Consider the following 15,989-nt stretch of genomic DNA (forward strand, 5'->3'; position numbering starts at 1 on the left):
GGGTTCCTTCATGTTCCCCTGAAACTATCACAATATTGTCTGTTAATCGGCTATACTTCAATACAAAATAAAAAGATATTTAAAAAAAAGAAAAAGAAGTAAGCAGTCAAAGAAGACACCCTGGAGGAAGTGACATCTAAAGTTTGCAGGGGGCAGGGCAGCTCAGAGGTTAAGAGGACAGGCCTGACCTGCCAGCTCAGGTGTCAGTCTTGGTTCTGCTACATAATAGCTGTGTGACTTGGGGCATATTTCTGTTTCTTCTTATCTATGATAGCCTTGCTGTGTCTCTATCAGGCTGCTAGGAGGATTAAGTAAACTGAATACTTCCAAGAGCTCAGAGCAGAGCACAGCTCACAGCAATTGCTTCATGAATGTCAAAAGCCTCCATCACTATTAGACTGAGGCCTGAAGGGTGAGCAGTAAGAAGTAAGCTGGAAAAAGGGGACAGAGAGTGGAGTTACTGAGGGAGCAGGACATCTGAGCCCTCTGTGGTGGGAGGGTTCATGGGTAATACAGAAACTGAAAAGAAATGCCATCCCTCTAGGATTAGGGTGGGGGTAAAGGAAAGACTCAAAAACCTGTGATGCGGCTGAGGAGATTAGCGTGCATGTATATACATGACTCTTGGCAACCCCATAGACCATAGCTCTCCAGGCTCTTCTGTCCATGGGATTTTACAGGCAAGAATACTGGAGTGGGTTGCCTTTACCTCCTCCAGGGCATCTTCCTGACCGAGTCTCCTGTGTCTTTTGCATTGGCAGGCAGGTTCTTTATCATTGAGCAACCTGGGAAACCCAAGAGGAGATCAGCAGGAGTGTAATTAAGGGCCTCATAAGTCATCTTGGGATTTGCACTTTACCCTACAAGCAATGGGGAGCTAGAAAGGGTTTTTTGTGTGTTTTTTTTTTAATTGGGGTATAGTTGCTTTACAATGTTGTGTTAATTTCCCCTGTACACAGTGTGAATCAGCTGTATGTATACACACATCCCCTCCCTAATGGACCTCCCTCTCCCTCCCCTCCAGCCCACCCTCTAGGTCAGCACAGAGCACCCAGCTGAGCTCCCACCAGCTGTCTGTCTTACGCATGGTGGTGTATGTATGTCGGTGCTACTCTCCCAATTTGTCCCGCACGCTCCTTCCCTCCTGTGTCCACAAGTCCAGTCTCCACGTCTGTGTCTCTATTCCTGCCCTGCAAATAGCTTCATCTGTGCCATTTTTCTGGATTCCACATAAATGCTTTGAGTAAGAGAGTGACAGGGTCAGATTTGCATTTTAGAAAGAAGGCTTCCAGTGCAGGGAAGAGGCTGGGAGATGGGGAGATGACTTAGGAGGCTGTTGTAGTCATCCCAGGAGAAGACTGGGTAGGTCTGGAGAAAAGCAGTGAGATGGAGAGAGGGTTCAGTTGGACAGGCGTACGCTGACTTAAGTTTTAGAAACTGAGCGGAGACTAGTGAGGTTCCCTGAGATAGGCTATGGAGAGGAGTGTGGAAAGATGAAGTCTAGTTCTTTTTGTATGTGTGTGTGTGTGTGAATAAACAAAACAAGATTTGTTCTTACAATGGAATATTACTCAGCAATATACAGGAATAACTACTGATGACTTAAACAGACTATGACATAGATGAACCTCAAAAACATTGTACTAAGCGAAAGCTAGACACAAATGACTGTTTATGGTATGGCCCCATTAATATGAAGTGTACAGAAAAGGTAAATTTACACAGATGGAAGTGAATTAGTGGCTGCCTTGGCTGGATTTAGGGGTGGTGACTGACTGCAAATAAGCACATGGCAACTTTTTGAGGTGATGGAAATGTTCTAAGTCTGTATTGCTGTGATAGTTGCATTCCTCTATAAATCTACTAAAATAACTGAATTGTGTGTGTATTGAACTTATGTAATTACAATGGGTGGTTTTTACAGGATACACATTGAACCTCAGCAAAGCTGTTAAAGAAAAAGATCATAGGTTTAGGGACCAGAGTATTGGGATGCTTTAGAAACATTTTATTATTGGAGCTGGGGGGAAATTGAGGTACGTTAAAATCTGACAGCTATATTCAACTACATACCTGTGATGAACTGAATAATGGTCCCATGAAATCCCATTCTGGACACCCCGAGTGTGAAGTGGGTGGAGACAGAAGAGCGGAGTGTATATGAGGTCCCTTGAATAGACAGGTTCATAGAGACAGAATGTGGAATGCTGAGTCCTAGAGGCCAGGAAAGGGGTAAGAGGGAGTCCGTGTTTCCTGAGTACAGAGTTTCTGTCTGGGAAGATGAAAATGTTCTGGAGATGGTCAGTAGTGACACAGCAATGTCATTATACTTCATGTCACTGAACTGTACACTTCAAAAGGGTTAAAATGGTAACTTTTATGTTACATACATTTTACCACAATAATAAAAAGATAAAGCATATAGGCTTTTATTTCTGGAAACATTCAGAAGAAAGTCGCTTAAAAAAATTATAAAGGCTGACTCCATTAAGATCTCTAGAGCAGGAGATGACCAGCATTTACATTTTCAAAAAAGATGTATGCTTTCCATTGTATATATGTACCACATCTTCTTTATCCATTCCTCTGTTATGGACATCTAGGTTGCTTCCATGTCCTGGCTATTGTAAATAGTGCCGCAATGAACATTAGGGTGCTATACCTTTTGTAATTATGGTTTTCTCAGGATAAATGCCCAGTGGTGGGATTGCTGGGTCATATGGTAGCTTCATTTTTAATTTTTTATCCCTATTTTTAGTTTTTATAATTAGGATTGATACATATACACTACCATGTGTAAAATAGGTAGCTATTGGGAATCTACCATATAGCACACAGAGCTCAGCTCAGTATTCTATGAAGACCTAGAGGGGTGGGATGGGGTGGTGAGAGGGAGGCTCCAGAGGAAAGGGACATATATACACATATAGCTGATTCACTTTGTTGTATAGCAGAAACTAACACAACATTGTAAAGCAATTATGCTCAAATAAAAAAATGATTTTAATCAAAGAACAACAAAACCGACAATCAGATAATCCCTCATATTTTTCCTCTTGAGAGAAAATTGCTTTAAAAAAGCCCCAAACTTGAACTGAGTATAAAGAAAAAGGGACACAAACCTCAAACTGCTTAAAAACAAAGAAGGAATTAGAATGTGGCTTAGTCATGTCAAATTCAAATTCTGCCCAAGGGAAATGGATGGAGGAAAACAGTTAAGGACTCATTGGAGATTATGGATAATGTCTGTTGTAATGTCTAAAGCCCCAAAGATAGAAACGATAAATGTTTCCTATGTTTTCCATGCAATAAAGTGGATAGTAAACTGAATGCTTTGCTAAAAGAAGAATATTTTGAATAGATGCTTTGTGTAACTAAGTCAGAGGTGGAGTGACAGAAAGGGCATTGAAATAAAAACATAAGAAGAGCCCTGGAACAGCTTTTAAAATAACACACTTGAGCTTCATTGTTTGCTTGTTTACATATTATTTGCTTGTAAGTGTTCCTAGATGATATGTTCCCTGGAAACAATAGAAATTTGTGATGACTTTAGGACTGTCGAATATACTTGATTATTGTTCCTCTGGGTTTATTTTTTTACTGAGAAGATAATTTAACCAAAACATTAATCATGAGACTAGAGGTGTGCACACAGAATTTTGTATTCCTCACATTTGTAAATGTCTTTCAAATACCCACATCGCAACCGTTGTTAGTATTTCTTTAAAGGAATTATATTTCATTAGATGATATAATCATTAGAATACGCATGTTCCCAAGATGGTGCAGTTTTTGGAAAGTAGCAGAATTTTAATAAACTTCAGTTAAACGAACCACGCCCATCAGCAAGAAGTTAAATACTACTCATTGTGCAGACTTCCATGAGAACTGCAGGCAAGACTATGCAAGTGTGAAACTTGGCCTCTGCCCTTAGATGTGAGTCTGTATGTCTCTGAAACCAAGGGACTCTCTCTGTTATCCTTTGGTGTGTTTATAATGATTTTCCACCAGAACCCAAAGATATTCTGCATGGGAAGGTTCATATTCTGATAAAGAAAGGAAATTCTATAAAGAGCGTCAGGGTCAGTTCAACAAATAGTGGCACTGCAGGGTTGGCAAATGACAAAAGCTTGGCTTTTTCTTGGTCCTGGTCCTGAAAAGGTAGACTAGGAAGAAAGAAAAGAAAAAATGAATGCATTTCGTTTCCAGTGCCTGTCTAGGCTCTTTTCAGTGCCCAGCTGGGATTGGCAGGACCTTCCTCCAAAAGCAGTAATGAAAACCAGACCTCCTGGGACCGGCTTGAAGCATAAAGGAACTTAAAGTCCTTAAGGAACTTAAAGGCCAGAAAACAGCTGGGGTGGGTGGAAGTCAGCCTGGGGTAGGGGTGATGGATCACATTGATGGGCTGCCTCTTTCAGACAGTGGTCTTCCTCATTTCAGCTCCCACTCTTTGGTCACTTTATCTTTGCACTGTGGCCAAGAAAGATATGAATACTGCTTAAGACCATCACTTTTCCTGGGCCATTGCTATCGTGCTTAACAAAATGAGGTGCCATCTTGTTTCCTTTTACTAATGAAGAAACTCTCAGCTAAGATGACTTAACATGGATTTGACTTCAAAATACACCTAGCTCTTTCCTCCTCCAGATGACCTCCTGGCATTACCTTGTTGCTGCGTTCAATCCCAACATAATCGGCCTCTTCTGGAATGAGCACAAAGAGCTCGGCTTCGTAGGCACCTTCCCCTTCATTTCTCGCGTTGATTATGAGCATAAGGTGGTTTTCACCTCCAATGATGACCTGGGGCTTATCTCTAAAAAGGCAGTTTAAAAAGAATCATTACGTATGATATATCTCTGGATGCATGGATATTTTATTTAAGGACTTAGAGGAAGATGTGAACATGCAAGACTGAGAAAAAAACAAGATTCATTGTCTTGAGGGGGTGATCAGAAGAATTAAAACTGTCTGGACTGGAAGGGTAGGAAAACACCCCAGGGTAAATGATTAACCACCAGTTCTCCAAACTAGTGGTTACTGGTGCAGGGGGAAGGGCAATATTGAGGTCAGGAAGTGGGAGGCACAAACTACTGGCTATTAAGTTACACTCAAGGATTGTATTGTACAATGTGGGATATTGTACAAGATAGCCTGTATCTTGTAACAACTATAAATGGAAAGTAACCTTTAAAACCTGTATAATAAATAAACAACCAGTTCTCAAAAAAAAAAAAAATTTAAACAAAACTATGACCTATAGCATTTGCTGGTTCCAGTGGTATAAATCCTCCCATTGTGATCAATTTTCAGCTACCCACATACTTAACAGTCTACCAGCAAAAACTGAAAATTATTCAGCTCACAAGCCAGAAGGAGGGAGCTTCAGCCCATCCCTGAAAACATCCCATAGGAGGAAGACGGACAGCAGGAAGAGAAGGAGAGAGATGATTTAGAAAGTAGGAGGAGGCACGGGTAACACTAAGTGGAAACTAAGAGGGAAGAGAGAGGCAGACAAAAGAAGGTCTCAAATAACTATTGGAAGATTTGGGGGTATTTTGAAGAAATTTAATTCCCTCCAAACTTCTAATCAAACCAGCATTTGGAAAAGTCTACTTTTGACCCTTAATCGAAGATATTGCTTTGGACACTTGCTGAATTATGAAATTTGGAAAAGGTCCCCATGAGCAGTTACCAAGAGGATTCCACACTGGCAGTGAGATAGTTCCTGGGGTGGGTCTGGGTTGAAGGAGGTGGGGAGGAGCACATTTTTACTGGGTGCTCTTTGATTCCTATTTGATTCTGTGACATCTTCAGCTTTACTTCACCCAGTGCCATTAACATTTTTTTCTCCAGCAAATCAAAACTGCTTTTGTTTTGACCGTCTTAAACATGCCTCTAAGTCACAGGGTGCTGCAGAAATGGGTTCGGCAAAGATGTGGATGGAACCAGCTTGTCTGAATCTTTCGTCCACAAGACAGAGGCAAATGAAGTTTCTTCCTATGCTTTTTCTGCCATAGGATATTTTACCCCTTAGACCTATTTCTTTCCCTAATACAATGCAGTCAGAACCAGTGTTGGACTGCTGTGTCTCCATGACAAGCCACTGAGAAGTCCTTTGATTCTTTTTTTTTTTTTTTTAATGAAATAGCTTGTAATTTATTCTTTAGACTATTCCAATAGTACATTTCTTGGATAAGAATGTTTTATTTAAACTTTTTGATACAGAGATTTTTCATGGTATCGTAACATAGAAAAAGATAAGATTCCATCTGATGACAAGCAGATATCTGTGACAAGCTAGTTTGCATACATACCCTGGGCATGGCTAAATAAGGTGAAAATTAAACAAGACTTTACAAAGGGTATAGTATTATAATGTCAGATTTCAGAAAGTACTACCTTGTCTATTCTAATTGCCATTCCTTTTTAATTATTAGAATGTATAACATTTAAATTTATTAAATTAAGATATTTTTACTGCAAGAAGTAATCACATTATCTGTAATGTGCCCCCTGAATGCTTCTATGTGCCCCCTGAATACTTCTAAGTGAAAATGTAGTTTCTATTTCTTTGCTGTTTAGTCCCTAAGTCATATCCAACTCTTTGTGATCCTGTGGACTGTGGCCCACCTGGTTCCTCTGTGGGATTTCCCAGGCAAGAATACTGGAGTGGGTTTCCATTTCCTTCTCCAGGGGCTCTTTCTGACCCAGGGATCTAACTCACATCTCCTGCATTGGCAGGCGGATTGTTTATCACTGAGCCACCAGGGAAGCTATAAACTTTTAATTAAATACTTTAAGAAGTCTTAAATGATGAATTATATGAATCAACTGGGGAAAACGCTAGAATTTTTGATAGTCAAGGTTTATTCACAATCGAAACAATTTCACTTCCTTATTAAAAAACATACTTTTGTGTGTGTGACATAAAAAACACTTTTTATTTTAAGACAATTATTGATTCACATGCACTTGTAAGAAATAACACTGAGATCCCATGTGCCCTTTCCTCAGTTGTCCCCAAAGGTAACATCTTGAAAACTATAATGAATCCTATTAACAGCATATGGCCATTTTTAAAAAATGCATTTATTTACTATTTACTTGGCTGTATTGGGTTGAGTGGTAGAGAGCAGGATTTTTCATCGCCACACAGGGACTTTCTCACTATGGTGCCCGGGTTTAGTTGCTCCACAGCATGTGGGATCTTGGTTTCCCCACCAGGGATCGAACCCAGGTTCCCTGCACTGCAAGGAGGATTCTTAACTACTGGACCACCAGGGAAGTTCCAGGACACTGCCCTTTGATTCCTATTTGATTTGGGGACATCTTCAGCTTTACTTTAATTAAGTGACATTAACACTTTTTTCCCAGTAAATCAAAATTGCTTTTGTTTTGGCCTGCCAATTTAGGGAGGGCTTCCCTGGTGGCTCAGATGGTAAAGACTCTGCCTGTAATGCAGGAGACCCAGGTTCAGTCCCTGGGTGGGGAAGATCCCCTGGAGAAGGAAATGTCAACCCACTCCAGTATTCTTGCCTGGAGAATTCCATGGACAGAGGAGCCTGGCGGGCTACAGCCCATAGAGTCGGACAATGCGAGTGACTAACAATGCGTTCCCTGCATTGCAAGGTGGGTTCTTCACCCCTAGACCACCAGGGAAGTCCCAGGATACTCCCCTTTGATTCCTATTTGATTTGTGATATCTTCAGCTTTACTTCATCAAGTCACATTAACATTTTTTTTTCCAGTAAATCAAAATTACTTTTGTTTTGACCATTTTAAAGATGCCTCTGAGTCATGGGGAGCTGCAAAAACAGGTTCAGCAAAGGTATTGATGGAACCAGCCTGTCTGAATCCTTTTCCCACAAGACAGAGGCAAATAAATACAACCGGAACCACCCAGAGATGAGTTAACTTCGAACAAAAACATTTCCCCCTACTTTTGCTGAAAGATGAAACAGCCCAGGCAATGTCTCAGGGTGTGTCACTTGACACCAATGACAAAGAACTGACCCAAACCACAGGCTAGCCCAAAGGGTAGCTAAGCTCAAGAATTTCAGGCAGCACATTTTGGGTAGTAGTTGGAAGTGTATACTTTCTCCAGGGAAGCTTTAAATAAACACCTGTATTCCATTAGATAAAATGGACAAGTTTATTTATTTAAACTTACGGTCTAGCTGACAGCTTCAAGTCAGGAATGCACATGTTATCTTCTCCACAGTCGACCAGGATGTGAGCCTGAGTTGTGCAAACATGTATCAGAAAGAATCTGAGAAAACCCACATCCCATCCTTTTTCTTGAAAATTATGAATGATCCCACAAGTTAAACCAAAGCTTTCCTTGCACTGTGCATGAGTCCACCCGGCTAGAAAACTCTGTGTTTGGCAGTGACCTTCCCATATAGGTTTGTTTACTTAACAGCCCAATTCCAATTCAATCTGAAATGTCTGTAAAGAATGCTACTCTGGCAGTGTTTTGAGGATTAGAGGCTGTATTGCTTCTATTACAGTCACATTTTGAACAAATTAAATCTTGGTTGCACAAGGGGAAGGGCTTCCGAAAACACAGGGATACAGTGTTTCAAGAAACGTGTTCAGAAAATCTCCCAAATGTTACAAACATGTGTGCAGGAATGAAAACAAAATGGGACGGATTTTGTCTGAAGGTCATGGGAGCGGTGCCCAGGGCATGACTGAGATTATGCCATCCAAGATGGGCCAGGACCTACCTGTTCAGTAACAACGTTGTCCCTGTAGTAGTTCAATATTGGTTTCACCTCCAGACCTTCTTGAAAAGTGGATTCATCCAAACTGTAATTCATACTGATGTTGATTGGAGATAATTTGTCTCGGAATTCAGTCTCATCCTAGAGAAAATAATCACAAACTCAAGAAAAGCTCTGTAAAATGGCTACAAGATGTTAGCTGGTGAAAGGCAGGCAACATTTGATTTCGCACAATGAAAGTGAATGATGAAGTAATTACCACCCCACCAGGCTTAGGCACATACTGATGGATGTAGCACAGAAGAGCCAGCTTCATGAATCTATGTTCAGAGATGGAATCATTTAGAGCTGTGCCTTTGATGAAATACATGCTTCCAGTGGCAATCTTTAGGTTCTCCAGATCTTCAACAACTCACATGAATGGGTCAAATCACATAGTTAAAAGCTTATGTTCGTGCTCAGACACGTCTGACTCTTTGTGACCCCATGGACTGTAGCCTGCCAAGCTCCTCTGCCCATAGGACTTCCCAGCCAAGAATACTGGAGTGGGTTGCCATTTCCTTCTCCAGGGCATCTTCCCAACCCAAGGATGGAACCCGGGTTTCCTACATTGTAGGCGGACTCTTTACCACTGAGCCAACACAGAAGCTCTATACGTAAAAAATAGATGTACAGTAAAAGTCCCGCAGAGTTTCATGAACTGGGATTTTTATTTTGATGAGGTTGGCAGAATTTATAAGCCCTCTTGTGCTCAGAGGAAGAAAACCTCTTGATTCTCTTCCTTTCTCCTCATTTCTTTAAAGTCCTCATTTGTATGAATTTCAAAACACCTTCAGCACATCTGAAGTTCCCTTAGGAAAGAACCAGAACTTTCCTGGGAGTGAGGGGGTAGCTCCAGCAATAAGGTCTGGGCACACAGAAGCTCCCAAACTGTGGAGTGGGCATGCCAGCCTTCACATGCATGCCAGCATCAGTCATAAGGAGACACAAGGGTCGTGCTGGCTTTTCATTCCAGAATGTGCTTTTCAAAATTAACTTTTATCGGAGTATAGTTGTTTTACAATGTTGTGTTAGTCTCTGCTGTATAGCAAAGTGAATCAGCCACACGTATACATAAACCCCTTCTTTTTGGATATCCTTCTCATTTAGGTCACCAAAGAGGACTGAGTGGGGTTCCCTGAGCTATACAGTAGGTTCTCGTTAGTTATCTACTTTATTTGTAAACTCTGCTTTCTGTGGGTTTTCTGTTATTATGTCCCCTCAAGGAGAAGACCAACCGAAGAGAGTCTTCACCACCTTACAACTGGTAAGAAGATGAAATAACTGTATCATCATACACATTTTGGCTTTTTAATGTCATGGAGGTTTAGGAGCTATTGTAAAAATACATTGCCTTACAATCTGAATGTCCACCGACAGAGGAATGGATAAAGAAGTGGATAAATGTGGTGTGTTTATACAGTGGAATATTGCACAGCCATTAAAAAGAATGAAATCATGCCATCTGCAGCGACATGGATGACCCAGAGGTGGTCACACTGAGTGACATTAAGTCAGAGGAGAAACACTGTGTGACACCTCTTATAGGTGGAATCTGAAAAGAAAGGATGCAAATGAACTTACTCACAAAACAGAAAGAGACTTGCAGACTCAGAGAAGGAACTAATAGTTGCCTGTACACACTGCTATATTTAAAAATGGATAACCAACAAGGACCTACTGTATAGCAGAATGTTATGCTATGTTATGCTCTGCTCAATGTTATGTGGAAGCCTGGATGGGAGGAGAGTTTGGGGGAGAATAGATACGTGTATAGGTATGCCTGAGTCCCTTTGCTATTCACCTGAGACTATCACAACATTGTTATACCCCAATACAAAATAAAAAGTCTTAAAAAAAATACACTGCTTTAAAAATATAATTATAACTTACTTTTAAGAAAGCCTTTGACTGCCTCACCCTTTTCCTGAGTTGGCTCAGAGATGTACCTTGATAAAATCTGGCCAAACATCCTCATGTAGGATAAAAGTTCAAATAAATTGTGTCTGACTTTCGTGTTTTAGGGAGGGGGAGGAAGAAATGAAAACCACCTGAGTTAGTATTAAGACTAAGAGTATATTCAAAACAAGAAGCAGCTTAGCAGAAACTAATGCAACATTATAAATCAACTATAATAAAAATTAAAAGGAAAAAAAAAAAATTAAAAGGAAAAAGAAAAAGCAACTTAGGAAGTAATGGCAATACATTATTAGGTTGACTGAAGTTAGGCTCAACATAGGAGTGTGTGGCCCCCAAGTTTCCTCCAATCAAGTGAAAATAGGTGTGAGTCTATGAGAATCGCTGCTGCTTAACTATTTCAGTCGTGTCCAACTCCGTGTGACCCTATGGACTGCAGCCTGCCAGGTTCCTCTGTCCGTGGGATTCTCTAGGCAAGAGTACTCGAGTGGGTTGCCAAGCCCTCCTCCAGGGGATCTTCCCTACCCAGGGATCGAACCCAGGTCTCCTGCATTGCAGGCAGATTCTTTACCACTGAGTCACCAGGGAAGCCCATAAGAACCACTGTGATGGTTTAAATGGAGAAAAATGATTGGAGTTTGGATTTGAATGTGAGAGGCCAGAAAGGTTTGATTCTGGAATACTTACTCGAAGGTAAACGATAAAATCCTGGCACTGGGGGGATATCTGCCCCTTTATCACGAGAGGGAAGACGAGATGTGACTGATGGTTATCAAGGAAGAGCGTACGTTTAACGGCTCCTTTTTGTTTCAGGGTGTCTAACTGCACCTCAGTGGTCAGGCCTAAAGGACAGAAAGATGTAAAGCAAATATAATCCAGAAAGGAAAAGTATTCAGTGAATGCAATGCTTTACCAGAGAGAATTCCTATTTCAACTTGCTTATTCAGGAAACATTTTTGCCATAGTTGGGATCAAAAACAATACATGAGCTGTGTAGATTTGATAAAATACTCCCCAAACTTAAAAACTTGTTTTATGATGGTTTTACACAAAAAGTCATTTTTTCCCCATAATTGTATCTGTTTTTACAGGCAACACCAATTATTCAAGGAATATTTAGGCAGAAGTTCCCATATATATAATAGAAATTTTTGTGTGAATAAAGACCTCTTTGAGAGTTTCACATGGTCTATTCAGTGAAGTGCTTGAGTTTAGTTGCTCGTCACATCTGACTCTTTGCAACCCCATGGACTGTAGCCTGCCAGGCTCCTTTGTCCATGGGATTTTCCAGGCAAGAATACTGGAGTGGGTTGCAATTCCCTCCTCCAGGGGATCTTCCCGACCCAGGAATCAGACCTGCACCTCTGCATTGCAGGTGAATTCTTTACCCAGTGAGCCATTGAGGAAGTCCACTTACTAGTGAATTTTCTTAATATGGTAGAGGAGTAGAAAATGAAAATATGCTCACCTATTGTGTTTGCAATGTTCTGGCCTGCCACAGATGCACACACTTTTAAAGAAAAGCTAGAGAAAATAATAGTCAATAGTTTTCTGGTTAATAAACTTAATAGTCTGAAGCAGCAATCTTTCTTTTTCTCACCCCAGAAAAACAAATCTGTTATTTTTCCTCTATACTTCTCTTAGCACACACACAATTAAACAAATAAATATTCACATATTTATTTATTTATTTATATATACACATATATATATCTCACAAGTCTAATACAATTAAGAAAGGTGATATTATTACATAGGAAGGTAATACTAGGAAATATTACTAGAGGTCAACTAATTTAATCAGTGGATTCATTAATCAATTACTTGCTATCTTTGTTCAAGAAATACATATAAATATCTTCCATGTACCAGGAAGTAAAGAATTGGGCAGAACAGTAAGAGGGCAGCTAGTGATACAGCCTGGAGGTGACCCCAATTTGAGGAATCTGAAGGAATCTGGCATGTTTGGTGCATTAGAGCAGGACCAGGAAGATAAAGAAAGTGAGGCTTGGTCGATCAGTAGGGAACAGGACTTTGAAAATCACATTAAAGAATTTGGATTAAGAGGTGCAAACTTTTAGGTTAAAAATAAGCTACAAGGACATATTGTACAACATGGGAAACATAGCCACTGTTTTATAATAACTATATATGAATTGCGAATCACTATACTGTATACCTGTAATTTATATAACATTATACATCCACTACACTTCAATTAAAAAAAAAAGAATTTGGACTTACTTCTGAGAGGCATGGAGCATCACAGTATAATGAACCAGAATCTACTTTCCTTGGAAGCAGATGGGGACTCGGCAGCTACTTGCCAGGGTTGGGATATAATTTGAGACAGAGATACAAGAAGAGGAAGGGAAAAAGAAAGAAAATGGGGAGAGGAGAATGGCTGTCTCAGGCTCTGTAGGCACAATGATACTGTGTGTAAGGACAATAGAGGATGGAGGGGACTTCCCTGGGGATCCAGTGGTTAAGACTGTGCGCCCAGCGCAGGGGGCCTCGGTTCAATCCCTGGTCGGGGAACTAAGATCCCACATGCTGCCTGGCATGGCCAAAAGAAAAGAGAAGATAGATATGCAAGAGAGATCTTTATAGTTTTTCCTTGAACGTGTCTTAAACCCAACCCAGGGAGGGGCCTGCTGTGGCTTGTAGGACGGCCTGCACTTGGATCTGGCCATGGAGGGAATGAGGACTGGCCAGCGGTCTCTGCCTGCCTGCTGCTTGTGCTAAACTCCCTAGGGAAAAATGTCAAGCTCTAAGAGCCAGCATTCATGAGGGCGCTTTTTCACATTTCTAAGGAAGTGAAAATACAAGAAAACACTTCAGTATGATTTAATGACAGCCTTAAGATTTTTTATTAGTAAATACTATAGTATGATTTGAACATTTCTACAGAATCCAAAAGGAGTAAATAATCCCTTGTCGTGCTTTAATTATGTGTCAGCTTCCTGTGTCAAATATAATGAAGATGTGTCACATCTGGGATTCATCGAGCTCCCGTGACCTCAGTCAATGTCTCCCTTCAGGGTAAATAATTTGCCACATACCATTAAGCCAAACGTTTCCCGAGCCGTCTCTGCTATTTCAAGTGTTTGTACCACTTCCCCAGAGAAATCACAAATTCCAGCCCACTTCTACTTCAGTTGGAATTACTCAAGAAAGACGAATAGTGAATCACATCTTTAAATTTTGTAGCAGGTCTGGCTTTCAAAGCTGGAATTTTTTTCTGTGTCTGACTTTTTTTGGAAGTACTTGGTTATGTGTTAAAATTGTCCATTGGCTTTTTTTTTTTCTCTGTTCATCCTTACACCATACAGACAAAACTCATTAGCGTGTATAAGATAAATTCCTATTTGTAATAAAATGATCTATATGTAGATTGAAATAATTTTACGTACAGCATTTTGTGTAACACAATTAAGAAACAGAAAAACTTTTGCAAAATAAAGTTATGAATGTGAACATTATCTCCTCTTTGGGAGAAGAATTTGATTGAAAAATGATGTCATCAGCCGAAGGGTTACTTTTGATTTACGAATAGTGTGTGTGTGTGTGTGTGTGTGTGTGTGTGTGTGTGCGCTCAATCGCATCCCACTCTTTTGCGACCCCATGGACCAGAGTCTACTAAGTTCCTCTGTCCATGGGATTTACCAGGCAAGAGTACTGGAGCGGGTTGCCATTTCCTTCTCCAGGGAATCTTCCCAACCCAGGGACTGAACCTGAGTCTCTGTGTCTCCTACATTACACTGGTGCCACTTGGGAAGCTCCATCAGTGTTACTCTAAACTTCTTAGTTCCCCCTCTCTGTTACCTTTATATCATTAAGTGGACGATTTTAGCTTTTTCATACTGAATTATTGATAACAGCAGTCCAACCTGAACATTTTGTTTACAGATGTTTTTAAGCCAAAAAAAAAAAAAAAAAGAGTTGCCAAGTTATAACTTTCACAGCACTCTGTTCTGATGGAAAAAGAAAACCTCACTGAAATATTCATTCTGAATTGAGAAAAATATTTCCCTTCTCTATAAACACACACGTATACAGCATATGTATATTGTTTTTTGGCCACGCAGCATGTAGGATCTTAGTTCCCCGAACAGGGATCGAACTTACATCCCCTGCAGTGGAAATGTGTATAGTCTTAACCACTGGACTGCCAGGAAGTCCCCACCATATGTTTTATGAAACATATTAAGTACACTTACAGGTCTTCATCTAATTACAATAAACACTTGAGTTGTCAGGGAAAGCTGTGAATTATTATTAGAATTAAAATTTTAAACTGTTGGGCTATATTTCTGGTGTGTCAGAAAGCAGGACCAATCACAAATCCTCTAACACTAGCCCTAACCTGATGCAATAATGGTTGGAATAATGATTCTGTGACATAATGGTGTTCATAGCCACATATGGAGGAGGAAGAATGAAATAAATGTGAAATGGGACTTAAAAATACAAAGCACTTCAGTTTTCAGTTGAGCTAATTCAATACTCTTTCAGTGATAGCTAATAATAGATTTTACATAAAGTTAGGTGTAACTGAAAAGTTTTTTTCAAATTTGAAAAAGGGACAGTTTATGAACTACTACATCTGTAAAATATTTTTTATTAATTTTACTTTTTCTCATTCAATAACAATTATATGAATATTTATAGGCTGTCTTTATTTTGTTTTCTCACTTAGAAATACAAGCAGCAATCAATGTATGACAAAACCCACTGGAAAAAAAATAATAATAATTAAAAAAAAAAAAAAAGAAATACAAGTAGCAGAAACTTTATAAGCCTACATAGCTGTTTGAAAGGCACAGAAATTCACATTGAGGGAAATGGAGAACTTTTCCCAGTTAGAGCTTGACTTAATAGCTTTCATATGTACAGTATAAAATTATATCAAATACAGACAAAAATCACAGAAAAGAAAATCAACAAATACCTTTCAATCATTTTGGAAATACTGAACTAAATTCCTATAATAAATCTTAAAAAGTATTCGAGAAACACATTTGAGACTGAACCCACTGTTAATTTCGCATCTTCTAATACTTTGAGTCACCCAGTCAAAATTTTTTCATGTGAAAATGAAACATCTTTCAGAAAATGGATGCAACAGAATCGAATAAATAACTGTTATTTGCCCACAAAACAAATTGTATTTTACCTATAAAATAATAATCTGAGTTATTGCAATAAGTAATCTGAGTTAATGCAATAAGAGTTCATGAAAAAAAAATTCTTGTTAAAAAGTAATATTCTTTCCACAAGACCAAACATATCCTATGATTCGTTGAA

General features: G+C 39.6%; 1 protein-coding gene across 2 annotated transcripts in view; it reads right to left on the minus strand.

The window, feature by feature from the left end:
- Positions 1–15,989, minus strand: part of ITGA8 (integrin subunit alpha 8) — a 183,672-nt gene that overhangs the window by 73,246 nt on the left and 94,437 nt on the right. For both annotated transcript variants that reach the window (XM_043882707.1, XM_043882708.1), the window contains exons 16-20: positions 12,151–12,206; positions 11,370–11,524; positions 8,730–8,867; positions 8,171–8,238; positions 4,666–4,813 (exon numbers count right to left, since the gene is read on the minus strand). In XM_043882707.1, the coding sequence (XP_043738642.1) occupies positions 4,666–4,813; positions 8,171–8,238; positions 8,730–8,867; positions 11,370–11,524; positions 12,151–12,206 (565 nt within the window). The remainder of the gene's footprint in view (positions 1–4,665; positions 4,814–8,170; positions 8,239–8,729; positions 8,868–11,369; positions 11,525–12,150; positions 12,207–15,989) is intronic.

This window comes from Cervus elaphus, chromosome 23, assembly GCF_910594005.1.
Source record: "Cervus elaphus chromosome 23, mCerEla1.1, whole genome shotgun sequence".
Classification (NCBI taxonomy): domain Eukaryota; kingdom Metazoa; phylum Chordata; class Mammalia; order Artiodactyla; family Cervidae; genus Cervus; species Cervus elaphus.